Raw genomic sequence first — 26,883 nt, 5'->3', positions numbered from 1 at the left:
GCCAGGATAGGAATCATTTCAGTGCTGAAAAGCTCTGAGGGCAATGAATCTATACTACTAAGACCACTTAACACGTTCGTCCTACTACATAGTCTACAAAGAGGATTTGGAATTGTAACTAATGATCCTGACGTCTCCTCCTGTATGATTTCAGCTCTTCTATACTATAAATGCCACAGAGGGTAGAGAGTCGACCTCTGCAGTCTTTAATGATCAACTGATCAATATTGATGACCGGACTTCACTTATGTTACCTCCATGCTTATGGGTTTTCTGCATTGTAAATGTCTCAACAGACCCCCTAATGGGGCCCTCCCCCACCCTCAGGCCCCATAGTAGCCGCATGTGCTGTTGTTACACCATGGACAACATAAAAAAACATTAAATGGTGCACATAAAGCCCCAGTGTTCCCACTCTGCCATTCTAAATCTCCCATAAAGATCACATTGAATAAGTTAGCTATAGTTTCAATTAGCATTTTAATGGGGAGTACAGCAGAGGCTGTTCAGCACGTAATATGTAATTTCAGTGGATAATAGGAACTTTTCTAGTAAGTTCATTCAGCTCTGAGCAGCATGTCTAATCTCTCCTGGTCATTAGCGAGACTCACTTAATTAGTTTAGAAAAGATTTATGTTTGTTTTATTCATTGCTGTATATTACGAGCTGAGACACTTGAACACAGTTAGGCCTTGTTCACGGGATACTCTGAGTGCAATCCTAAGAGCTGCCAATGCCCCCCCCCCCCATTTTACAGTTAGAGGTGTACTAAAACAAATAACTTTGTGCACAACAGAGCTTAGAGATGTTACCTTCGTGTAGCGCCCCCCTTTCTTTCAGTAAGGACACTACGCTAAAGTTAGTGGGAGAATGAGAGGTAAGTTGCTCTCATTCTTAATTATGTTAAATTTGGCTGTCGCCAAATCTGGATTGTTCTGTGGGTCAGACTGTGTTCTAGGGATGCGGTTCCATTCCTGGGTGGCAGGTGGCGCCATAGAGCTCCAGGCAGAGCCGCTTCTTCTCAGCAGCCAATTAGAGGAGTTTTCCCTTGCGGGGCATGCTGGGGAGCAGTATTTCTGTGGCGGAGGCCGTTGTTCTGGGTTCTTCGCGGGTTCCTGGTTCCAGGTGCGGCACCCACCTTCGGGGTGTGCGCACATCGCGGGCCCCACCACTATGGCCTACATGGCCTGGGGTCGCGCGCTACGTGGAGTTCCAGACTCTGAGCCCTCCTGGTCTGGAGCAACTGATGCTACCAAGGAGCCCCAGTGACTTACTGGGTCCCCACTTCTACTGAGGAGATCCCAGGCTGTGTGCCGTTCGGTGGGGGATCGGCTTGAGGAGAACCCGGAGGCAGGTTATCCAAAAGGGCTTGAACGAACCATCGGGGATCTGGTGACCGGGACATTGACAGGTACACTTCTACTGTCAACCAGGGACCCTAATGCTAATTACTGGGAGGATTTGCTCAACCATTTAGCTTATCCAAGTACTAGGCCTGTGGCAGAGGTCTCACCAGAGCCAAGTCTGTGGCAGAGACTTGTTTCTCCCAGCAACCTTAAAGTGGCACTCTGGCTGCCAGGCCTGTGGCAGGGGTCTGTCCAGAGACACTTCACCCACTCTGGCTGGAGTGGCGACGAACTGTACTACTACAGAATGGCAGGATTGCTTTTCTCTATCCAAAGCCTGATACCGCAATGTTCCTTTACTTCATCAACCTTTCCTGTCCACTTCAAGTTGATGTTGGTCGTGTTGGGCCAAGAAATAAAGCATTCAGAAAACCTGCAGATTGGACATTCGCTTATTTCTCTACTCACTACCTTCACCCCTAGACAACACATAGAGGTAACTTAATACGTCGATCCCAAAACAATCAGCGGCTCCTCAGTGGGTAGCGCTACATTCGCTTTATGCTTTGTCACAATGCCTGTAGTAATATGGGGCTTGATCTTATAATTTGACGATATGATCCTAAAGAGATCTCCCTGCAATTGCCTGGAACTGTTCATCTTAAAAAGGAACTGCAGTCACATCATTTGTAATAAAAACATATTTGCCTCTATATGGTGTAGGTCAAAAAGTTTTTTTTTTATAAAAAAAAACATACATCCGTAAGAATAAAAACTGTGATCACAGAATAAAAAACAATGGCCCAGATTCAAGAAGCTATTGCGCCGCGCAACCATAGGTTGCGCGGCGCAATAGCTGTTTTGCTCCCGCGTAGCGAATGCCCCTGATTCAGGAACATCGCTACGCGGACTGCAGCCTAGGATATGACAGACATAAGCCTCCTTATGCCTTCATATCTCAGGCTGCATTCTTGCGTTGGCCGCTAGGGGGCGCGGCTATTGTGATCGGCGTATAGTATGCAAATTGCATACTACCGCCGATTCAAAAAAGTTGTGCGGGCCCTGCGCACGCAAGGTACGGAGTTTCCGTACGGCGACTTTAGCGCAAGGTTGCTCCTGCTAATAGCAGGGGCAGCCAATGCTAAAGTATAGCCGCCCTTCCCGCTTGTGAAATTTAAATTTCACGTCGTTTACGTAAGTGATTCGTGAATGGCGCTGGACGCCATTCACGTTCACTTAGAAGCAAATGACGTCCTTGCGACGTCATTTGCCGCAATGCACGTCGGGAAAGTTTCCCGACGGAGCATGCGCTGTTCGCTCGGCGCGGGAGCGCGCCTAATTTAAATGATTCCCGCCCCCGGCGGGATCATTTACATTAGGCGCCCTTACGCCGGGCTACTTAGCATAGCGCCCGCGCAATTTACGGAGCTACTGCTCCGTGAATCGCGGGCTAATCGAAATATTTGCGTGGGCGCAGAGCAAAAATCGTTGCCCTTTGCCCACGCAAATATTTCGCGGATCTACCTGAATCTGGGCCACTGTGGGTAGTAAGTAGTAAGCCAAGCCTGTCGCGTTTCGTCCTAATGGACTTCAACTGGGAAAAGTGATATTTTTTTTTATTATGTGGACCTGGTGGGTTGCTTTAATCCTTCATTTGTTGTATTGGATTTGTAATATTAATTTTGGGTTATATTTTTGATTTTAGGTATCCTACAAAAAAGATGTTCAAGATACACACAAATACACAGAAGTGGTGAACAGACTAGACATTCAGAAGGCTACAGAGAATTCAAAGATCATCAGCAATGTAATTACTGACCATGTTTTACATCTTACTGTGCATATTGGATAGAGTATATGATGTCTGAAAGGGGATTTACAAGTAAAGTGGCATAAAAGAACCTATACAATGATCCTTTATAGGAATGATTATATTTTCTATGGTCTGACTTTTGTTTGCCAAGCACTGTATAACTAGAGCTCCCAAAATTATTATTTACAGAAAGGGATGTGGGTTTCTTTATGAGGTGGGGGTTCCAGTTAGACGATTTCCATTTTCCATAAGATTAAAAATGTAATTAAATGGTTTTACATATTTGCATGCATACAAAATTAAACCTGCAGTGGGTGATTATCAGGCATTTCATGGATCTGAGTTTACCTCTCATAAGCCCCACAGGGTGCCTACGGACATGGCAGCTAGACACTTTCCATGGAGAAAAACAATTGGAATGGTTATTGTTTACCTAGTGATAAGCCAATGCAGGAGGTGTCCTTTGCTCTACCTACATATGTATGCTTGACCAAACCAAGAATCCATACTTGTGGCATCAGCAGCAGTCATAAGTCCCAGAGATTCCCAAAGGTTGGGCAAACCAGAGGTTGGGAAATGCAACATGAAAAATGTCAGTGGAGAGCTTGATTCTTTAGATCAGAGGGCAATAAATAGTCAAAAGAGTCTATTGATTTTGGGAAACCATGCACACAAAGCAGCTAAGAGAGCTCAGCATATGACTGATGGTGACTGTTAATCCTGCAAAACTGTGGTGATATCCATGAGCTAATTGTTTATATGAGGCTAGTGACTTCTATGAGACAGCAATGCCCAGGTATTGCAGGGTGAACTGAGCATATTCAGTCTTGACTGGTCCTTAAAAAAGTGTCTAGTAAGTATTTGCACTGACACCCTTTGCCATTCCTGTTTCAATAGTTTTTATTGCTATATAAAATAGAAAGGGATATAAATATAAGATGATCAAAAATGGTCAAAAATAATCACAAATATTACACACACAGGGCCAGATTCAGGTACATTGGCGGTGGCGTAACGTATCGCATTTACGTTACACCGCCGCAAGTTTTACGGGCAAGTGCTTGATTCACAAAGCACTTGCCTGTAAAGTTGCGGCGGCGTAGTGTAAATCCCTCCGGCACAAGCCTGCCTAATTCAAATGATCCAGGTAGGGGGCGTGGATCATTTAAATTAGGCGCGTTCCCGCGCCGAACATACTGCGCATGCTCCGTTTTGAAATTTCCCGCCGTGATTTGCGTGAAATGACGTCACACTGACGTGATTTTTTGAACGTCGACGTGAGTTACGTCCTTTCCTATTCAAACTAAAGATACGACGCGGCAAATTTGAAAGTAGGCCGGAGTATCAGTAGATACTCCGGCGTACTTCTTCTGTAAATCTGGCCCACAGAGTGTAACTAAGTGACTGTTACAAAGGATTTAACTAAAAAATTAAAATAAATGTTATATATATATTATATATATATATATATATATATATATATATATATATATATATATATATATATATATATATATATATATAATATAACACTATATATAAGCAATAGAAAATTAACCATAAACAGTTAGTATGATCTATCCAAGGTTTCCATATCTCATCAAAAGAACATTGTTTGTCCAGTAAAATTGTTAAACCTTTGCCATTCCAGGTTTTGAAGTTTACCATAACATTGAGTGTGTCTGCTTTCAATTGTAGGCTGATTATAAGAAGGGCAGAGGGGATCTGACCAAGAAGTCTATGGTTTTAGGAAGACCTGATTTTGAACATGCAAAGGAAGTGTCAAAGATCACCAGCCAGGTAAGATAATATCCTAATGTTCAGTAATAACTCCTCCACTTCCTGCTAAGATATTAAACTGCATTTAACAAAGTAGACAATATACAGGCCCCTGCTTGTAGTTGGGACACTGAGCATTCAGTTCCTGCATCTGTGGATATATAAAATTTGTGTCTTCTTGGCCAAAGACATGAATTTGGTTGTCCATGCCACGTACACACGATCAGATTTTCCGTCGGAAAAACCTTGGATGTTTTTTTCCGACGGAATTCCGCTCAGGCTTGGCTTGCATACACACGGTCACACAAAAATTCTCTGAACTTTCGATCGTCAAGAACGTGATGACATACAACACTACGACGAGCCGAGAACCAGCTCTCAAATTTTTGTTGTCGGAAATTCGGACATAAAAAAGTCTAATGAAGCCTATACACGGTCGGAATTTCCGACCAAAAGCTCACATCGAACTTTTCTTGTCAGAAAATCTGACCGTGTGTATGGGACATTAGGAGCATGACTGTAGACCGTACAGGCAAATCTTTCATATACTGAAGGTTTATCTAGGTCTTGGTACCTGTTCCAACATTACAGTCTAGCTGTGAGGCACATATACAGGTGCAGCTCATAAAATTAGAATATCATCAAAAAGTTCATTTATTTCAGTAATCCAATTCAAAAAGTGAAACTCATACATTTTATATAAATTGCGTTACACACAGAGTGATATATTTCAAGCATTTCTTTCTTTTAATTTTGATGATTATGGCTTACAGCTAGTGAAACCCAAGATTCAGTATCTCAGAAAATTAGAATATTACATAAGAGCAATAAAAAAAGGATTTTTAATACAGACATGTTGGCTTACTGAAAAGTATGTTCATGTACAGTATAGTATGCACTCAATACTTGTTCGGTGGTCCCTTTTTTTTTTTTTAATTACTAAATCAAAGCGGCGTGGCATGGAGACGATCAGCCTGTGGCACTGCTGAGGTGTTATGGAAGCCCAGGTTGCTTTGATAGCGGCCTTCAGCTCATCTGCATTATTGGGTCTGGTGTCTCATCTTCCTCTTGACAATTCCCCACAGATTCTCCAGGAGGTTTCTTTAAATAAACAATTTGCATTCCATTGTATTTGATTATTTAACACCAACAATAATTATCACTCTCTCTCTCTCTTTTTTTTTTTAGGTTAAATACAAAGAAAAATTTGATAAAGAAATGAAGAGTAAAAAGTCTTGTTATAACCCATCAGACAGTGCTACATTCAAGCAGGCTCAGGCTGCTACAGCACTGGCTAGTGATGTAAGTATTTTTAACCAGCAATAACCCTTACTTCCATTTTGGTTTGGGGTTCCCGTTAATATTCATACCAGGTCCTGGTAATGGACTGGGGGGGGGGGGGGGGAGGGCAATGCCATTTTTTTCAATGAATTTTATCTGTATTGCTGGGACCGCAATCAATAGCTGCAATCAGTTTTAAATGACTTTTTTTTCCCTTTAGAAATGTAATTTTGCTGCAGGGACTGTTCTAAACATGGGAAAAATCCTCCACTTTAAAGGCATACTATAGACACCCCCCAGGTACGAAATTTAGGCGCCTTCCACACGGGGACGGATGCGCTTTCAGCAGTCCGCCAGCTCAGCGGGAGATCTCTCCGCTGATCTCCGCTGAGCCGGCAGATGACAGGTCCCTCTCTGCTCACTGAGCGGGGAGGGGCTTGTCCAGCGCCGCTGTCTCCTATGAACAGATTGGACAATCTCACCTGATGGACGGATGGCGACGTATTGCCATCTGTCTGATTTTAACGGATAGGATCGGGTCGGATGTCAGCGGACATGTCACCGCTCACATCAGACGCTCCAGAGATGTATGGAGCGGCCATTCAGGTTTGCCGACAAAAATGACAGGTAGACCTGAACGCTCCGACCATGTGAAAGGGGCCTTAAAGGAATATTTCACCTTTATTTTTTCACTTTAAGCATTATTAAATTCACTGCTTCCAAAAAAACTGGCGTGTTTAAAAAAAAATTGCATTGATACATGTGGACAATACATGGACCCAGAACCCCAAACACTTTTTATGACAATAACTTGCATATAAGCCTTTAAAATTGGCACTTTTGGTTTTTCATGTTAATGTCCCATAGACTTTAACGGGGTTTCGCGGCTTTCGAATTTTCCCCGAACTCAGCATATTGTTCGGTGTTCGCCAGAACATCGAACAAACAAAGTTTGGCCCGAACTTATGCTCAGGCCGAACCGTTCGCCCATTCCTCTGAGTCTCCCTGAAATATAGCTTTTTTACCTGGTGATCCTGCCAGTAGATCCTTGATTTACCACTTCTGTTAACAGGGTGACAATGCTGTTAGTTCTCCAGTAAAATGTCACAGCACCATTCTCACCCTGGACAGGGTAATCTTAGATCAGCCTTTATCGACCTTTTTACATCAGAGGAATGCTGGAAATAATTTTTAGGGAATCCACTGGGAAAACTCTTTTATTTGCGGCTCTTAAGTGCTGATTGTAAATATTAATGTGAAAACTGCGCTAAAGAACATCTATAAAATTAGATTAAAATTAAAGCAGAAATTCGGTGTGGAACACAAACACAAACAATACTAGAACATTTTAAAAATCACGCTTCATAAATGACAAATCATAAATCAATAGGTGAAGAGGAGTCCAAAATACAAAAATTGTTCACAATAGTGAGATGTGAAATGAAACGATCCTAATGATCTGAGAAAATGCAAAGATTGTCCACCATAGTGATATGTGAAGAAAACGATCCTAATGGTGACATGTTCCATCCTCCATCCTCCATCACCAAACACACTGCGACTCCACCACCAGCTGTAGAGACTGCTTATCGGCTCCTGGTGACCCCTTGTTATAGGGGGTCAATATACGCATAGGGCTTAGCCCAGCCGGGGCCTTTTGTATTTGGTTGTGTATGGCCAACACACCAAGTTTTATTTTTATGCTGTGAGTTTACGGATTTTATATAATAAAACTTGCTAAGGGATTTTAACTATGTATAGTTTTCTTGGTACCAAACTTCATTCCTACCTGACGGATGACACCGGAAGTGCGGAGCAGCGCTGATAACGTGGATAAAGGCATCGGCTGGGTGTTAAACCATATGCGTATATTGACCCCCTATAACCAGGGCTGTTTGAAGGAATTTGGGGGCCCCAAGCAAAATTGGGGGGGGCCCAAGCACCGCCCCTCCCACACACAAAGCCTACGTTAGCGCTTCACTCATTTTTTACACCCATGTTCTTACTCTCCCCCAGTCCCTATGTTTCTCTATTCTCACCTCCCCTTCTTCCCTGTAGGCTGCCGCTGTAGTGTGGCCGAGCTCCTCTTCCTCCTGTCAGTCCGGTGTTCTATCATTATGGGTCCCCAGTCTCCTATCAGATAGTGCCCGGGCCGGGTACCGTGGGGTCCATTAGATTCAGTTTCCTGTGTTCCCGGCTGGACTGAAAGGAAGTGAACACTAAGGAATGACAGGACTCCAGGAGGCAGGAGGAGAAGCTCGGCCATGCTACAGCCTGGGAAGCGGAAGTTGGGGGCCCCAGGCCAGCTCGGGGGCCCCAAGCAATTGTTTGTTTTGCCTGTCCTGTAGCGATCGGCCTGCCTATAACAAGGGGTCACCAGGAGTCGGTAAGCAGTCTCTACAGCTGGTGGTGGATTGACAGTGTGTTTGGTGATGAAGGATGGAACATATCACCATTAAGATCATAAGAGTGATTGAAAAGTTGTAAAGAAAAAAAAGAATAAACACCGTCAATTAAAAAAAATGTAGTGTTCCCCTACACATTCATAGAGAAATGCCTCCTTACATTAGAGGTCAGTAGAAAAACACAAGCATTGGTGGTCAGTGGAGAAGTGACTCCCATACAATAGAAAAGTGCCCTTTGCATTAATGATCAATGTAGAAGTAACCAATGGAAGTTGAAAATTCTGCTCTTTGGGGTGATGGCGGGGATCAGTCTGCCCCTAGGTACCTGTGGTGGAACCCTGGTTGAAATTGAAGTCTAATGGCCCGTACACACACAATCCGAAAATTAGACGACAGGTCGTTTGTTTGTTTTTTGCATGCTAGTCACATATCGTAAAAGAGGTTACTAAAGTGACAAAAATTCTCATACGAAAAAATAAAAAATTGGAAGGGATGTCATATGTTGTAGTGTATTTCTATTATATTTCCGGACGACAACTATACTGATTACAGGCGGTCCCCAGGTCACAAACAAGATAGGGTCTGTAGGTTTGTTAAGTTGAATCAGAGTGTAAGTTGGAACAGGTACATTTTTTAAGTGTAGTTCCAACCCAAAAAAATATTTTTAAGCTTTTCGTATAGCATTGGGAAGGGTTATCACCCCTATAATGTTTGTTTTGTAGTTTGTGCCCCTGTTCAGAAAATTTTACCTCACTTCCTGTCCCAATGACAATTGGATTTAGAAAATGTTGTTGTGGAAACAAGGATTGGTGATAAAGCTTCAGTGGAGACACCTTTTTCCCATATTAACTCTTACAGGAGTGAATTTCCCTTCCTAGGGGAGATTTCCTCTCGCTTCCTGTTGTCACCCTCCGTTTGTAAGTAGGAGTCGTTTGTAAGTCTGATGTTTGTAACTAGGAGACCGCCTGTAAATGAAAATCTACGATCTGGTATTGTACGAGAAAAATTCGTCCGATCGGATAATATCGGATGAACTGTCCCGATCGGGATATCAGAAAATCGATTAGAAAGCGGGGTTTTTTTCCGGATCGTGTGTACGGGCCATAAGTGCAGCTAGCAGTTAGAGAAAAAAAAAAAAATGTAAACCACATGAGTAAAGGTTGACTGTTTTAAGCACCTAGGGACAGTGTTAGTGTCCTAGCCCATATAGCTAATTTTGCTGACCAGCTTGGTCTGCATGTAAATGTGGAGAAAAATATAGTCAAATGTTTTTGAAATATAAAGGAATTCAAGTGGAACTGAAGAGCGCTATACTCATCTTTCCTGCAACCATCTCTGTCCCTCATCTTCTTTAGTTTGCCATCTTCATTGTTCGGCTTGGGATGATGTTAATCCTGCACATGCGTAGAAGCTAGTCATACTGGCACAGGGAGCATGCTGGCGCTGTAAACTGAGCTGCGCATATGCAGCTCAGTCTACATATCAGTGAATGCTGAGAGCAGACAGGTAGATGCATCTTACTTCAGAGGAGACATTATATGTGTCTTCTGCATTAATCAGAATATAAAACACATCCAATAGAAAAAAAAAAATCTGCATCAATTTAGGCAATTTCGTGATTTTTAGCGGGACTGCGACATTGCGACGGACAAATCTGACACTAAGTGACACTTTTTGGGGATCAGTGACACTAATACAGTGATCAGTGCTAAAAAAAAATGCACTATCACTGTACTAATGACACTGGCAGGGAAGGGGTTAACATCTGGGGCGCTCAAAGGATTAAATGTGTTCCCTGGGAGTGCTTGCTAACTGTGTGGGGGATGCTCTGACTGGAGGAAGACAAAGATCCGTGCTCCTGCTTAGCAGGAACACAAGACCTTCATCTTCTCCCCTGTCAGAACGGGGATCTGCCTTGTTTACATGGGCAGACCGCATTTCTGCCTCTCTTTGGATCGACTGCGGGTGACCAGCGGACATCTTGCTGATTGGCCCCCCCTCTGTTAAATCAGTGTGTAATCGGGTCTTCGGCAGCGGGCCTGTCCACACCGCCATCTTTAGTCTCTGCAGTCTGCCAGTACAATTATTTGCCCACAATAAATTATCACACAGCTTTACAGAAAACTTTCTGATCTGGTGATAACCTGTCCATCTATAGTGAGGTTTTCAAAGACATGGAAATCCAGGCATGTTAACAAGACCAAAAAATCAAAAGAGTTTGAAGGGCCTGCAGATAATGGGGGTTATTTACTAAAGGCAAATCCACATTGTACTACAAGTGCAAACTATAATGCCGCGTACACACGATCATTTTTCGGCATGAAAAAAAACAATGTTTTTCAGCATGTAGAAAAAACTTTGTTTTTCCAACTTCATCATTAAAACGACGTTGCCCACACACCATCGTTTTTAAAAAATGCTCTAGCAAAGCGCGGTGACGTACAACACGTACAACAGCACTATAAAGGGGAAGTTCCATTCGCCTTTGGGCTGCTTTAGCTAATTCCGTGTTAGTAAAAGACGATTCACGCTTTTCTGTCTGTTACAGCGTGATGAATGTGCTTACTCCATTATGAATGGTAGTTTTTCCAAAATGAGCGCACCCGTCTCATAACTTGCTTCTGAGCATGCGCGGGTTTTTAACGTCGGTTTAGCCCACACACAATCATCTTTTACAACCTGAAAATCGACATTGTTTAAAACGATGTTAAAAAATTAAGCAAGTTCGAAAAAAATTTTTTTTCGTTTTTCAGAACCTGAAAAATGATGTGAAGCCCACACACGATCATTTTAAATGACATTTTTTAAAAACGATGTTTTTTTCATGCTGAAAAATGATCGTGTGTACTTGAAATTGCACTGAAAGTGTACTTGGAAGTGCAGTCGCTGTAGATCCGAGGGGGACATGCAAGGAAAATAAAAAACAGCATTTTAGATTGCACATGATTGGATAATAAAATCAGCAGATCTACCCCTCAGATTTACAGCGAGTGCACTTCCAAGTGCACGTTCAGTGCAATTTCAAGTGCACTTTGCACTTGTAGTTTGCACTTGTAGTGCAAAGTGGATTTGTCTTTCATAAATAACCCTCAATGTGTCATAATGGTAAAAGGGGGTCAATTTGTGGCTGCTGGAGATCATTACGTAACATTATAGAAGCCGGATTCTAAAGAAAACTTCTTAATTTGATCTTTCAGCCAATTGGCCTCCCTAGGTGAGTGTGAAAGAAATAACAGTGTATGCCAACATAATAAAAACATTCATGTGTTTACAAGGTAAGGTTGTGTTAGTTTTTGAATGCTTGTTAAATGGAAATGATAGGGTGCATTTAGTGCTCAACCCTGAGAAGCTGCTGGATGGAAAATGACTCATCAGCTCTTGTCAAATTTTTCCAAGCAAAGTCAAAATACAATAAAAGAAAAAATATTATTCACATTGGATCTGATGTTAAAGAGAACAAGTCACCTATGGGCTTTTTTTGTAATTCGGAATCTCCACTCTTGAACTGCTATAATAGTGGAGTGTTCAGAAAATCGTACGAAAAAATGCCGCTTTCAAAGCGATCGTATCAAAGTCTGATTGTGACTACACAGCTTTCGAGAGCCGATCACGACAATACCAGGGCCTGGTATGGAATTTGGAGGGACCCCGACGCATTTTTTTTTAAAAAATTGGTTTCGGGGTTTCCCTTAATATTCATACCAGACCCAAAGGGCCTGGTAATGGTCTGGGGGGTGGGGAACCCATGCCGTGTTTTTCAATGACTTTTATCTGTATTGCCAGGACCCGACAATTCATTATAGCCCCGGGTAGTTTTAAATGACTTTTTTCCTTTAGAAATTAAATTTTGTGCAGGGACTCTTCTAAACATGGAAAAATGCGATACTTTATAGGCATACTATAGACACCCCCCAGGTACGAAATTTAAAGGAATCTTTCACTTTTATTGTTTTAATTTAAGCATTATTAAAATCACTGCTCCCGAAAAAAAGTTTTAAAACTTTTGTTTGCATCGATATATGCCCCCTGGGGCAGGACCCAGGTCCCCAAACACTTTTTATTGCAGGTAAAATAGGGAAACATTTAAAATGTGTATGTAGCAGTTTGCTGTGAATTTATGCTTTTAGGAGAATAAATACATGGCTGTTAACTGGCCCTGGGTTAATTTGTCTGCTTATGTGTGTGCTGTATTTTTCAGGTGAAATATAAGGACAAGCAGAGCTTATATGACCCTTCAGTAGACATCCCAAACCTTCTTCATTTGGAACACACCCTGAAGACCAGCAAGATGCAGAGCAATGTAAATACATAGGGGGAATACTGTGTGTTCTTCTTTGGGTTTAAAAAGTGCTTTCTGCTTTCAAAATGTGTGCTTACATAACATTACAGGGCCCTTTTACACAAATCTGGTCCGCTGTGGTGCATTAAATGTGCATTGCATTAGGGTAAGCCATTCATTTGAATGGTCTGTCTAATGTAACAGAGCAAAAACCATGGTATCCTCCATGGAAGCAGTGAAGGAATGAGTATAGCCATCCTAGAAAAGGAAGCGTGTTACTTGCAGAATAATCAAGTGAAAATGAGGGAGGATGGGAAACCTGAGAAAAAGAACACTAATGTTACTACATTTTTGTAAATTAATTAAAGTGATTCTCAAAGAGGAACTCCAGCTGACCTCCCCATTTTATTTTTTATTTTTTTGCACTGCTTACCTGATGATGGTATCTGCACATTTCAGATACTCACCCATCCAGTGGAACCAGCATTGACCCGCTGAGATCATCTCATGTCTGGCCACAGCTCCATCCCGCGACACCATGTTCTGACGTCATCGAGAGGCCCACCGGCTCTTCCGGTTCCAGCGAACGGGCTTCTCGATGACGTGCCGATAGGCCAGCCCCCTACTTCTGTTCTTCAATGAAAGGCTAAGGCCTTGCACACACGACCAAGTTACTCGTCAGGCGAAACACATCGTTTTCCTCGTCGAGTTCCTTGTTAGGCTGTCGAGGAACTCGACAAGGCAAGTTTCTCCATTCCCGTCAAGGAAATAGAGAACTTGCTCTCTTTTTGGCTCGTCGAGTTTCTCGACCGTTTCCTCTACGAAAATGTACACACGACCGGTTTCCTCGGCCAAAAAATATCTCTCAGCAAGTTTCTTGCTGGTTTTTGCCGAGAAACTCGGTCGTGTGTACGAGGCCTGAGCCTCCTAGGATATGTGATGTACTTATGCCGGGAGGCAACACTGGGCAGTGTGAACGTCATGTAAACAGGTTTCACCTTTTGAAATAACATTTCCTTAATAAATACAGATAGAATTGTTTTATCTGTGTTTTAAACATTTTCATATAATGTTTGTTATTCCTTACAGGCCACCTACAAGAAACAGTTTGAAGAAAACAAGGGAAACTACCATTTCGGTTTAGGTACAGCAGAGCAAATTCATCATAAAGAAAATGCTGTACTCCAGAGCCAGGTAATAGCAATAATCATGATGATGATATTAATAAAAATAATAATAAGCACAGTGGCAAGTTTTCCTGAAACTAAAGTGGCCCTTCAATTTCCTTCCCCCGGCCTCTAACCAATTTTCGGATTCATTTTTTCCGTGGAGCGGGTACCTTTTTTTTGTCAGTGATCCATTCCTCAGTCCTAACCCAGGCGAGGATGACTAGATCAGATTGTCCCTCCCTCACCCTACCTGCAGCCTCCTGAGACACATAACAGGAGGCTGAAGAACCACAGTAACAAAATGAATATAATAGTACAACAGTCCACAGGTAGTGTAAGTAATAGTGGATATTGGATTGATTCTCCAGCAGAGACAAAAACACTGTATTGATCAGAGGCTGATTTGCATGTGAAGATGTTGATTTTTCAATGCACCAGGTGACATGCATACAGTGTGTGAGATCCCACCACCGGAATTGTATATCAGCTTACCAGATAGCAAGCCTTTGGTGCAGTTGGCTATAACCCAGCCACGGCCTTTAAATCCCCCGGGCTCAGATTTCCAATCAAAAGACAGCTGAGGTTTGAAGTTGGTATGTATTTCCGATTTAGGACACCCCACAATTCATCAGCAACCACAGTATACCGATAAGCGTAACCCAATCCGGCTCACATGTAGACAGGAGAATAGAAAGGGACGCAATAGCGTGATATCGTAGGTATACAAATTTATTTAAGAAAGTAATGTACTTACACTTAGGCAGTATAAACACAGCATTAAACAGATAAAACAAGCCGGCCGGCTTACGGAGCCCTCCTCCTAGGCGTGGTGACGTCACTGACGCTGCCTCCAGACGCGTTTCGTCCTATTGGACATTCTCATTCCCCATTGAGAATGTCCAATAGGACGAAACGCGTCTGGAGGCAGCGTCAGTGACGTCACCACGCCTAGGAGGAGGGCTCCGTAAGCCGGCCGGCTTGTTTTATCTGTTTAATGCTGTGTTTATACTGCCTAAGTGTAAGTACATTACTTTCTTAAATAAATTTGTATACCTACGATATCACGCTATTGCGTCCCTTTCTATTCTCCTGTCTACATGTGAGCCGGATTGGGTTACGCTTATCGGTATACTGTGGTTGCTGATGAATTGTGGGGTGTCCTAAATCGGAAATACATACCAACTTCAAACCTCAGCTGTCTTTTGATTGGAAATCTGAGCCCGGGGGATTTAAAGGCCGTGGCTGGGTTATAGCCAACTGCACCAAAGGCTTGCTATCTGGTAAGCTGATATACAATTCCGGTGGTGGGATCTCACACACTGTATGCATGTCACCTGGTGCATTGAAAAATCAACATCTTCACATGCAAATCAGCCTCTGATCAATACAGTGTTTTTGTCTCTGCTGGAGAATCAATCCAATATCCACTATTACTTACACTACCTGTGGACTGTTGTACTATTATATTCATTTTGTTATTTGGCGCGGCTTTTTATATTGTTTATTTTTCTTGTCATCACACGCTAGCCGCTGCCTATATTTATGGTGTTGTGTTAGCGCGGTTTTTTAGTGTATATTTGAAGAACCACAGTGCCACACAATCTCACACATGAGCAATGGGGAGCCGTCTGAGATACATTAGGAAGTTGCAGGTGGCTCAGGTGGCTCCCACATCCAAGATGGCGGCACTGGAGGCTGGAATCCAAAGTGTGCTGAAGAGACGGCTCTAGGGAAGACAGCGCTGCACTCCATGGGCTGGTGTGTGCCTGTTTTTTAAGGCCTCCTTCACATAGGCATGCACGTGTAAGGGCTGTGTTTTGCCTGCATGGGATGCAGAGGTGTTTTGTACATCCCCATGCAGGCAGCCCCAGTCATGTCAATTGGGAAGCAACGACTGCAAGAACACAACGCTTCCTCCCAATTGACATGAATGGGACTACCTGCGCATAGATGCTGTGCACCCCATGCAGGCAAAACATGTCCCGTATAGGAGTTTATACCAGTGATCGGCCCCCCAACCCCCCAAGTTTTACTTACCTAAGCCCCGTATTTCCCTCGGCAGAGACACGCTGTCCCTCTCTTAACTGGATAGATTGATAGCAGCACAACCATTGTCTCCTGCTGCTCTCAATCAAATCCAGTGACGCGGGCGCCGGGGGGCCAAATGCTGGACTCGGGAGTACGCCCGCAATGTAACCCTCCGGGAGATTGCTTCTCCTAGGTGGTTATCTGATGCGAGGAGGAGTCGCGAGAGATGCCGAGGGACCCCAGAAGAGGACGTTCGGGACCACTCTGTGCAAAATGAGCTGCACAGTAGAGGTAGGTATGACATGTTTGTTATTTTAAATAAAAAAAAAAACGAAGGCTTACAATCACTTTAAGTATGCCCATTAGAATAAGGCGCCATTCAGAGAGGTAAAGATTCAACTAGACCGCTGTGAGTGCAGACAGGGAGCTCATCCTAGCTCCAAGCTGCAGCAATGTCAAAGGAAAAGATCCATAAGCCATACATCATGAAGGAGACCCATGTACATCATGATTAAGCTCCAAGGGGCAGAGCGAAATGTCTTGGGGGCATGGCCTGACTGGAGTCTGGGCTGAGGCTGCCATTCATCTCACTTCATGCACATGGGTCTTCTTCATGATGTGCGGCTTATGGGACTTTATCTTTTGCCATTAAAAGTCAGCATCTATTAGTAGCTAATGACACAAGCTCCCTTTTAAAGGGTCACTAAAGGAATTTCTTTTTTTAGCTAAATAGCTTCCTTTACCTTACTGCAGTCCTGGTTTCATGTCCTCATTGTTCGTTTTTGCTTTGATGTTGCTGTAATTCCTCTCTGTTCTGGACACTTCCTGGTTGTCTGTTTCCTGATCAACACAGTACTGGGAGATTTCTCACTGTGGTGACTAATCAAGGAGGTGTGATTACTGTGTGTCTAAAACTTCTCAGTACCAATCCAGTTTCGTTTTGCAAAACCTTCCCTGCCCTGTATTGGCTCTCTGGCTCTGTACATCAGAGAACCAGGAAACAACAGCAAAAACGAAACTAAACTGCAGCCACATTATATGATTGATTTTTATCTATTTTTAATCATTTTTAAAAGGAATCAGTTAACTATTATGTCTCTATACCCTGTAAACAGTCATTTCAGCAAAAACATTTTTTCCCTTTAGTGACCCTTTAAGTTTGGTTTCCCAAACTTTAAGGCCTCATTCACACCGATGCGTAGATCCCTACATAGGTGCGGCAGGCCATGTTTATGCACTTTGGGAGTCTTAGGTGTTTAATGCAGACATGTGCAGCCAGCCTGTAACAATCAATGACAGGCTGTACGAATCTTCCTGCAAATCTGTGCATCCGTGTGAATGAAGCCCACAATTACCCCATCTCAGCATGTAATGGATTGGTATGTCTGAACCAGGAAAAATCATAATCTTCTATGATGCAAAAGAAGCTTCCTTACTTGCTGCTTATGTAATCTGTGCTACTCAATCAGCATGATGTAGTGTAGAGGGTAGGCCAGAAACTGAGCTGTACGCTACCCAATAGCTAGTTATATTTAGAGATTTCAGCATTAAGGTTTTATTTATACTATCTCTGATGAGCTGCGTTGAGGTGGGTCGCAGTACATTGCGTAAAAATGCAAACATGCTAAGTTTTTATGCAGCCCACATGTCACATCACCGTAGAGCAGGGGTGTCAAACTCGATTCTATTACGAGCCACATCAGCATTATGGTTGCCCTCAAAGGGCCGGTTGTATCTGTAAGACTTGATGTCCAGAGCACCCCAGCCCCCTTTTTACATCAGATGTCAAGATCCCCTCACCATCAGAAGTCGAGTGTCCATCACCCTCCTTTACATACCAGTGCACCCCCCTTACCTTGTGCTGCTGCCAGGAAGAAGCTGGGTTGGGGTTGGGAAGCAGAAAGTGCAGGGTCTGTAGAAGGACCGAAGGAGGGTTGGAGTCAATTCAAAGGGAGGCAGAGACCGGTGGTACTGTGGCAGCACAGAGAGTCACAGAATCTGTAGAATTGTAACCCTCCTTCCTGCTGCCACATGCTGCGACAGAACAGGGGGAGACAGAGATGAGCCTTTCCGCAGCTGCACAGAGAGGCGCAGGATCTGGAGGAGGAGTTATGTCATCCTTTTTGCTGCCTACTGCCGTGATAGGAAGGGGGGCAGAGGTGAGTCTCTCCGCAGCTGCACGAAGAGGCGCAGGATCTGCATGAGAAGTCCCGTCCTCCTCTGTGTTGCCAACTGCTGAGACAAGATGGGGGCGGAGACAAAGGAGGGTGCTGCAGCTGCAAGAGAGGTGAAATGGCCTTGGGGGCTGGATTCGGCCCGCGGGCCTTGTGTTTGACACATGTGTCATAGAACATTGGAATCTGCTGCAATGCAAAGTCTCGAATAAAGTGTCATTTTTGTGACATTGCAATAAAGAAAAAAAAAGCAAAGGGTGACCTGTAACAACACAAAACAGCGCCCCTCACTGTTTCAGACACAACGGACACCAGCTCGCACTCTTATAACTTTTAAATTGTGTGAAAAAGCTCTTTTTTCTTTCTTTCAGGATAGCAGACCTCTAAAAGAAAATACTTTTTGATTACAACTAGCACAAATGTGATTGTCATTTCTTCCAGCAGTGTTATATGTTTTTGTTATTTATAGGTAAAATATAAGGAGAAGTATGAAAAATCAAAGGGTAAATCCATGCTGGAGTTTGTTGACACCCCATCATACTACGTCTCCAAGGAGGCTCAGAAAATGCAAAGTGAGGTTGGTATATAGTGCTAACCTTGTTTTACAGTATATGGGATACCAATATGAAAAATGTTGCAAAACGGTATAATAAGAATCTGTGGTAGGATGACAGGATGTACTTTTTGCAAGAGAATAAAAATATTTTAGTTTGTGAATAACATTCTACTTTGACTACACTTAAGAGCTGGTTCACACAGGGGCAACACGACTTTGTGCACGACTTTGCCAGGCGACTTGGACACGACTTGAGCGTGAACCACAGCGCGACTTGGGGCGACTTACAACGGAAGAGTCAACATCGGAAGAAGAGAAGAGGGAAGACGACGCAGAAGACCGGGCCGCCGCTAGTAAAAGAGCTGGAAGAAAATAGCGGAGGAGCCCAGCAGAAGGCCTGGTATACCCTTGGAGGGGGAACCCATGCCGTTTTTTTTATAAAAAAATTGGCGTGGAGTACCCCCTCAAGATTCGCACCGCACAAGTGTGAATCCAGCCTCAAAGAATAATCAGCTCAGTGGGAGGGAGGGGTTTGCCTGAGAAAACTAGTTTCTCTTCCTGTAAAGTTGCTTCAGTTAAGACAGTGATCCGACTTGGAGGAGACTTCCATGGAAATCAATGGGTACAAGTTGCCTACAAGTCGGATTGAAGAGGTACAGGAACCTTTTCTGAAGTCGGAGCAACTTCAGTAGTGTACATTAAGACGGCTCTCATTCACTTACATTGATTTTCTCATGTCGGCGACTTGAAGTCGGATCCCAAGTCGTCCCTGTGTGAACCGGCTCTTACAGTTTTGGATGGAGTGGGAATATTTGTTCCTCCTCCATTGGAGAATTGTTACATCCCACTTGAAACTACAGACTAGGTAGTATAGGTGGCTGGCATCCACGGGTAGGGATGACCCGAACACCCCCCTGTTCGGTTCGCACCAGAACCTGTGAACACACCAAATGTTCGTGTGAACTTTAGAACCCCGTTAAAGTCTATGGGACTCGAACGTTTGAAATCTAAAGTGCTAATTTTAAAGGCTAATATGCAAGTTATTGTCCTAAAAAGGGTTTGGGGACCTGGGTCCTGTCCCAGGGGACATGTACCAATGCAAAAAAAAGTTTTAAAAACTGCATTTTTTTCAGGAGCAGTGAATGTTTAAAGTGAAACGATAAAAGTGAAATATTACTTTACATTTCGTACCTAGGGGGGGTGTAAAGTAAGCATGTGAAATAGCGCATGTTTTCCGTACTTAGAACTGTCTCTGCACAAAGTGTCATTTCTGAAGGAAAAAAAGTAATTTAAAACTGACTCGCAGCTATAATGAATTGTCGTCTCACGGCAATTCAGAGAGAATTCATTCATAAAGAAGAAAAAAAAAAAAGCGTGGGGTCCCCCCAAATTCAATAACCAGGCCCTTCAGGTCTGGTTTGGATATTAAGAGGAACCCCGCTGTCAATTTAAGAAAAAAATTACGTGGGGTTCCCCCCAAATTTCCATTCCAGACCCTTCAGGTCAGGTGTGGATTTTAAGGGAAACTCCACCCCAAATTTAAAAAAAAAATGTCGGGGAGTTCCCCCAAAATCCACACCAGACCCCTTATCCGAGCACGTAACCTGACCGGCCGCAGAAAAGAGGGGGGGCGCACTCTGCCCCCCTCTTTTCTGCGGCCGGTCAGGTTACGTGAACCTGAACCATACCGGGCCAAATGCCCTCAACCATGTTGATGGGGACAAGGGCCTCATCCCCACAACCCTTGCCCGGTGGTTCTGGGGGTCTGCGGGAGGGGGGCTTATCAGAATCTGGAAGACCCCTTTAACAAAGGGGACCCCCAGATCCTGGCCCCCCCCTATGTGAATTGGTAATGAGGGTACATTGTACCCCTACCATTTCACGAAGGAAGTGTAAATAGTTGTAAAAAAACACACATACACAGTGGAAAAAAGTCCTTTGTTAAAAAAATAAATAAAAATCCAGCAGTGGTAATCCATGAATGAAAAAGTGAAAAAATTCAATGCGCTACTGTGAGTATACAGTGATGATAATAAAGCAGTGATCATACATATATATCTGATGCAGCTATATCTAAGAGTGTTCACATAACACAAAAATCAAATATCTATAAACAAGTGATAAGCGCTTCAAATAGGTGATCGTGACCATAACAGAGGATGATTCCAATAATACGTGTACACATATAATCAATAACTGCACTGTGATAAGTGAAAAATTATCAACTGGGAAAAAAAACAAACCCAGAATTAACACAAGGATGTGGACATGAAATGATATAAATATAAATAAATGAATAAATAAATCTCTGTGTGTTCAAAAGTGTCCAGAGGTGGTAAAGTGCAAGTGCTGAAGCTTCAAAAAATACAATAAAATAAATAAAAATAAATAAATAAATAAATAAAGAAGATCCAAAATGACAGACAGTCTCTATGCCAGGTGAGTCTGAAAAGGTGAACTTCTGAAACTCTATTTTCTTCCCTCAGACAATTAGTGGACTATCCTGATAGGTAATGTAGTACCCTTACCTGCAGGGTGCTATATATAAGCATATAGTAAGGACTCCACAATGGATAATCTTGCGTCCCCGACTGTGGATCACTCCTACTGCTCCGGCTGTTAAATAGCTCCAGGCTCCATGGTCCTCAGTACGGGTGGAATGGGGACAGAGAGGGAAGAACAAATGCCTCCGATAGTGTAGTATATTAAAGCTTGCGCGCATTTATTGTAGCAAAAAAATATTAAAATCAAGCAAAGCAAACAGAGCAAGGATGGGCGCATGCAATGTTGTATTTTTAAAATTCCCGGGGACGCGGCGTTCTATATACCGCCTGACGTCCAGTGGCCTCCGGCTTGTGCGGATGTAAATCTCGGTCTGACTCCCTACGGCGTTACGTCACGCACCTCGTGACTTCATCAGGTAATCCACTCTCGGTCCCGGCTCCCCGCTCCAACGTTGTCGGTATCCAGCGACGGGTGATCTCCTCTCTGGTCGAGCGATGAGAAGATCGTCCAGGATCCAGAGCGCAGCATCGCCGGCCGCCTGTGTCCACTGGAGACAGCCTGGCGAATGACGCTGCTGAAGCTATGACATGGGCTTCCCCAGTGACGTAGCAGAGGGTGCGTCAGAGGGGGACGGGGTCACATGACGGGTGGCCCCGCTTCACCTATATAAGAAATGTCACTATCTTCAGCAGCGTCATTCGCCGGGCTGTCTCCGGTGGACATAGGGGGCCCGACGATGCTGCGCTCTGGGTCCCGGACGATCTTCTCATCGCTGGACCGGAGAGGAGATCACCCGTCGCTGGATACTGACAACGTTGGACGGCGGGGTTCCCCTTAATATCCATACCAGACCTGAAGGGCCTGGTTATTGAATTTGAGGGGGGACCCCACGCTTTTTTTTATGAATGAATTCTCTCTGAATTGCCAGGAGCCGACAATTCATTATAGCCGCAAGTCAGTTTTAAGTGACTTTTTTTCCTTCAGAAATGACACTTTGTGCAGAGACAGTTCTAAGTACGGGAAACATGTGCTATTTCACATGCTTACTTTACACCCCCCTAGGTACGAAATTTAAAGGAATATTTCACTTTTATTGTTTCACTTTAAGCATTATTAAATTTACTGCTCCCGAAACTGCAGTTTTTAAAACTTTTTTTGCATTGATACATGTCCCCTGGTGCAGGACCCAGGTCCCCAAACACTTTTTAGGACAATAACTTGCATATTAGCCTTTAAAATTAGCACTTTAGATTTCTCCCATAGACTTTAACAGGGTGTTCCGCGGCTTTTCGAATTTGCCGCGAACACCCCAAATTGTTCGTTGTTCGCCGAACAGGAAATGTTTGAGTCGAACATGAGTTCGACTCAAACTCAAAGCTGATCCCTTTCCATCGGTAAGCCCACTACAGGTGTACTGTTGTCCTTTCAGTAAGACTTTGAATTCTAAAAAATGCTCAATGATATTCAAATTATCTTCATAATATACCAATTATTGCATGTGTAATACATATGTAGCACCCTACATAGCGGCCTTTAGATAGACTGGGAGCCAGATGTCCCCTCAGGCTCTGGCCTAGCAGGCCGGGGCAATACAAAACACATCCACCCAGACAGCCATCCAGGTGGCACAGAACCCCGATCACCTGACCTCACCCAAATCTAAAGGCTCTCCCAGCAAGCCAAGGGACCAAGAAAATCCCTGCCCATTGGCTGAGACACCTCATTCATTCCTAATCTGTCCTTGCAATGCCCTTGTCTTCTCTAATGCCATCAAATACCCCGCCATCTAGTGACAGAAGAGAGAAGTGCAATTGCAGAATTAGGGTGAAATCAATTGACCTCCTATCAATTGGCCAAGGCAACTATCACTTGGCAAATAAATTCAGTTAATTCCAAAATTCAGAATTCAGAAATTTGGAATTCGGAAAATTACGAATTTGGAAATTCTATAATACGAAAATTTGAAATTCGGAAATTCGAAAATTCTAATTTTCGAATTTCCGAATCTTCAAATTGTGAATTTTCAAATTTCCTATTTTTTAATTTGGGAATTTTTGAATTATAGAATTTTCAAATTTCGAATTTTCTAATTTCCGAATTTTCGTATTTTCGAATTCCCGAATTTCGGAAATTTGGAATTTCAAAAATTTAGAATTGCGAAAATTTAGAATTTCGGAAATTTGGAATTTCAAAAATTCAAAGTTTCGGAAATTCCAAAATCCTGAAACTCTGATGGCCTGTACACACGATCATTTTTCGGCATTAAAAAAAACAAAGTTTTTCCAACTTCATCGTTAAACGACGTTGCCCACACACCATAGTTTTTTAAAAATGCTCTAGCAAAGCGCGTTGACGTACAACACGTACGACGGCACTATAAAGGGGAAGTTCCATGCGGATGACTCCACCCTTTGGGCTGATTTAGCTGATTCCGTGTTAGTAAAAGACGATTCGCGCTTTTCTGTCTGTTACAGCGTGATGAATGTGCTTACTCCATTATGAACGGTAGTTTCACCAGAACGAGCGCTCCCGTCTCATAACTTGCTTCTGAGCATGCGCAGGGTTTTAACGTTGTTTTAGCCCACACACGATCATTTTTTACAACCCGAAAAACGACATTGTTTAAAACGTCGTTAAAAAATGCAGTAAAATTGTAATTTTTCAGAAGCCGAAAAATGATGTGAAGCCCACACACGATCATTTTAAATGACATTTTTTTAAAACAACGTCTTTTTCATGCCGAAAAATAATCGTGTGTACGCGGCATCAAATTTGAAAATTCGAAAATTGAAAATTCGAAATTTGAAAAATTAGAAAATTCGAAAATCGGAAATTTGTCAAAACAAATCAATGAGACCTTTAATGGCCTTGACGAACATTGAAGCCTCTTATAAACTAAATAAATAGAATCCATTTTTGAGTTTTATACAGAAAGTTACATTTCGCTGCAAGATATTGAGAGATTTACCTGCATTTTATTTCATGATCAGAAATTATATCGGAAAGACTTTGAGGAAGGGAAAGGAAAAGCGTCAGTGGACCTGGACCTTACACCCAGCTTCCTGCATGCAAAACATGCGACTAGCCTGCTCAGTGAGGTATGGCTCACACACCATAGTGCTATCTTCTCATATACTGTATGTGCATAATGACTGTTTGATAAGCTTTTCATTTTTGTTTTATTGTTTTTATCCCTAGAAAGAATACAGGAAAGATCTAGAAGAAGGTGTCAAAGGAAAGGGACTGACTGGTCTGGAAGACACTCCTGATTCGATAAGAGTTAAAAATGCAGCACACATACTAAATGAGGTAAGCTGATAAAGTACCGTATATACTCGAGTATAAGCCGAGTTTTTCAGCACATTTTTTTGTGCTGAAAATGCCCCCCTCGGCTTATACTCGAGTCACAAATTTGCGCCTGATCTCCCGGACTTTGGGGACCCGGTATAGGCCAATCTTGGCACACATGTAGCCCCACTCTTCCTCTACAAGTGTGAAAAGTTTGTTGTCTGGGGGACCTACGGCCGGGGAGCACCGATTTTTCAAACCTGGGAACCCCTTCCATAGACTCCCATGTTAAACGGTAATTTCTCCGGTGATTTGGGAACCCGGTACCGTCCGGTCCTAGGTCCTCTGGACCTGGAACTTGGCACACATGTAGCCCCATTTCTCCTCTATAAGTGTGCAAAGTTTGTTGTCTGGGGGACCTACAGCTGGTGAGTACCGATTTTTCAAAGCCATGCACCCCCTCCATAGACTCCCATGTTAAACATCAGTCTAGTAATGGACACAGTGAGGCATGGGCACAGAAAGGCATGCACATGGACACAGTAAGGCAAAGTGAGGCATGCAAATGGGCACCCTAGGCTTATACTCGAGTCAATACGTTTTCCCATTTTTTTGTGGTAAAATTAGGTGCCTCGGCTTATATTCGGGTCGGCTTTTACTCAAGTATATACGGTAATTATAAAAAGAGAAGAACTTAGTGGTATAAATGGTGGCCCTTTATTACAGAGTCCAGGGGTTCAGCAACCATGAGGACACATTCTGAAAAGTGGTTGTATGTTCTCAGTGTTTGGTTTTTTTCTTGGTATTCCAATTTCTCCTCGTAATGTAAAGAATATCTAAACCCAAGTACAAAAAGTAATATATAAAAATATTAGGTACCTGTACAAAATTAGAATACCTCCCTTAGAGAAGAGCTGTAAAAGATGAGTAATGTTGACCATAAAAAAAGACAGGAATCGCTCTCCTCACAATCACTGAATGTGCCCAAACTATAACATGCTAAATAAATTGCAATAACATAATAAGTAATCAAAATGTGCTATAATGTCCTTAAAAGTTGCTCTGTGCAAAAGACAAATAATTCATAAAAGTCCAAAAAAGTCATCAATAAAATACTTGCCGTTCAATAAAGTGCTTGCTGCAATTATTAATAAAGGTGCTTGCTGTGAATCTATACCGAAATGGTGACAGACAAAATCTACCAATCTGTGCTCACAGGTGACAACACTCCGCACTTACCAGAAACATTTAAACCCATGGCAGAGCAGTCCCCTTCCTCCCACATGACTATGCGGATGCTTGGCATTGCAAGTAGGTGCAGCTGTTTTTGCTGCCATTAAAGTCAATTCTGTTCTACATGGAATAAATTAATATATATACAGTACAGACCAAAAGTTTGGACACACCTTCTCATTCAAAGAGTTTTCTTTATTTTCATGACTATGAAAATTGTAGATTCACCCTGAAGACATCAAAACTATGAATTAACACATGTGGAATTATACATAACAAAAAAGTGTGAAACAACTGAAAATATATTTCATATTCTAGGATCGTCAAAGTAGCCACCTTTTGCAGCAGACACATCTCTAGAACTGGTAAGAGGAGACTGTGTGAATCAGGCCTTCATGGTAGAATATCTGCTAGGAAAACACTGCTAAAGAAAGGCAACAAGCAGAAGAGACTTGTTTGGGCTAAAGAACACAAGGAATGGACATTAGACCAGTGGAAATCTGTGCTTTGGTCTGATGAGTCCAAACTTGAGATCTTTGGTTCCAACCCCCGTGTCTTTGTGCGACGCAGAAAAGGTGAACGGATGGACTCTACATGCCTGGTTCCCACCGTGAAGCATGGAGGAGGAGATGTGGGGGTGTGGGGGTGCTTTGCTGGTGACACTGTTGGAGATTTATTCAAAATTGAAGGCATACTGAACCAGCATGGCTACCACAGCATCTTGCAGCGGCATGCTATTCCATCCGGTTTGCGCTTTAGTTGGAACATCATTTATTTTTCAACAGGACAATGACCCCAAACACACCTCCAGGCTGTGTAAGGGCTATTTGACCAAGAAGGAGAGTGATGGGGTGCTGCGCCAGGTGACTACCTCTTGAAGCTCATCAAGAGAATGCCAAGAGTGTGCCAAGCAGTAATCAAAGCAAAAGGTGGCTACTTTGAAGAACCTAGAATATGAAATATATTTTCAGTTGTTTCACACTTTTTTGTTATGTATAATTCCACATGTGTAAATTCATAGTTTTGA

General features: G+C 42.9%; 1 protein-coding gene across 4 annotated transcripts in view; it reads left to right on the top strand.

Moving 5' to 3' along the window:
- The window catches only part of NEBL (nebulette), a 309,628-nt gene that overhangs the window by 242,066 nt on the left and 40,679 nt on the right, over window positions 1–26,883 (top strand). For 2 of the 4 annotated variants that reach the window (XM_040352493.1, XM_040352494.1), the window contains exons 6-13: window positions 3,052–3,153; window positions 4,858–4,959; window positions 6,127–6,240; window positions 12,823–12,924; window positions 13,993–14,097; window positions 18,744–18,851; window positions 24,326–24,433; window positions 24,534–24,644. The exons of the other annotated variants lie outside the window; for them this stretch is intronic. In XM_040352493.1, the coding sequence (XP_040208427.1) occupies window positions 3,052–3,153; window positions 4,858–4,959; window positions 6,127–6,240; window positions 12,823–12,924; window positions 13,993–14,097; window positions 18,744–18,851; window positions 24,326–24,433; window positions 24,534–24,644 (852 nt within the window). The remainder of the gene's footprint in view (window positions 1–3,051; window positions 3,154–4,857; window positions 4,960–6,126; window positions 6,241–12,822; window positions 12,925–13,992; window positions 14,098–18,743; window positions 18,852–24,325; window positions 24,434–24,533; window positions 24,645–26,883) is intronic. 4 annotated transcript variants of the gene reach the window in all.

Source organism: Rana temporaria, chromosome 5, assembly GCF_905171775.1.
Source record: "Rana temporaria chromosome 5, aRanTem1.1, whole genome shotgun sequence".
NCBI lineage: Eukaryota > Metazoa > Chordata > Amphibia > Anura > Ranidae > Rana > Rana temporaria.
The sequence above is the reverse complement of the archived record's forward strand: the minus strand, read 5'-3'. Positions and strand labels throughout refer to the sequence as shown.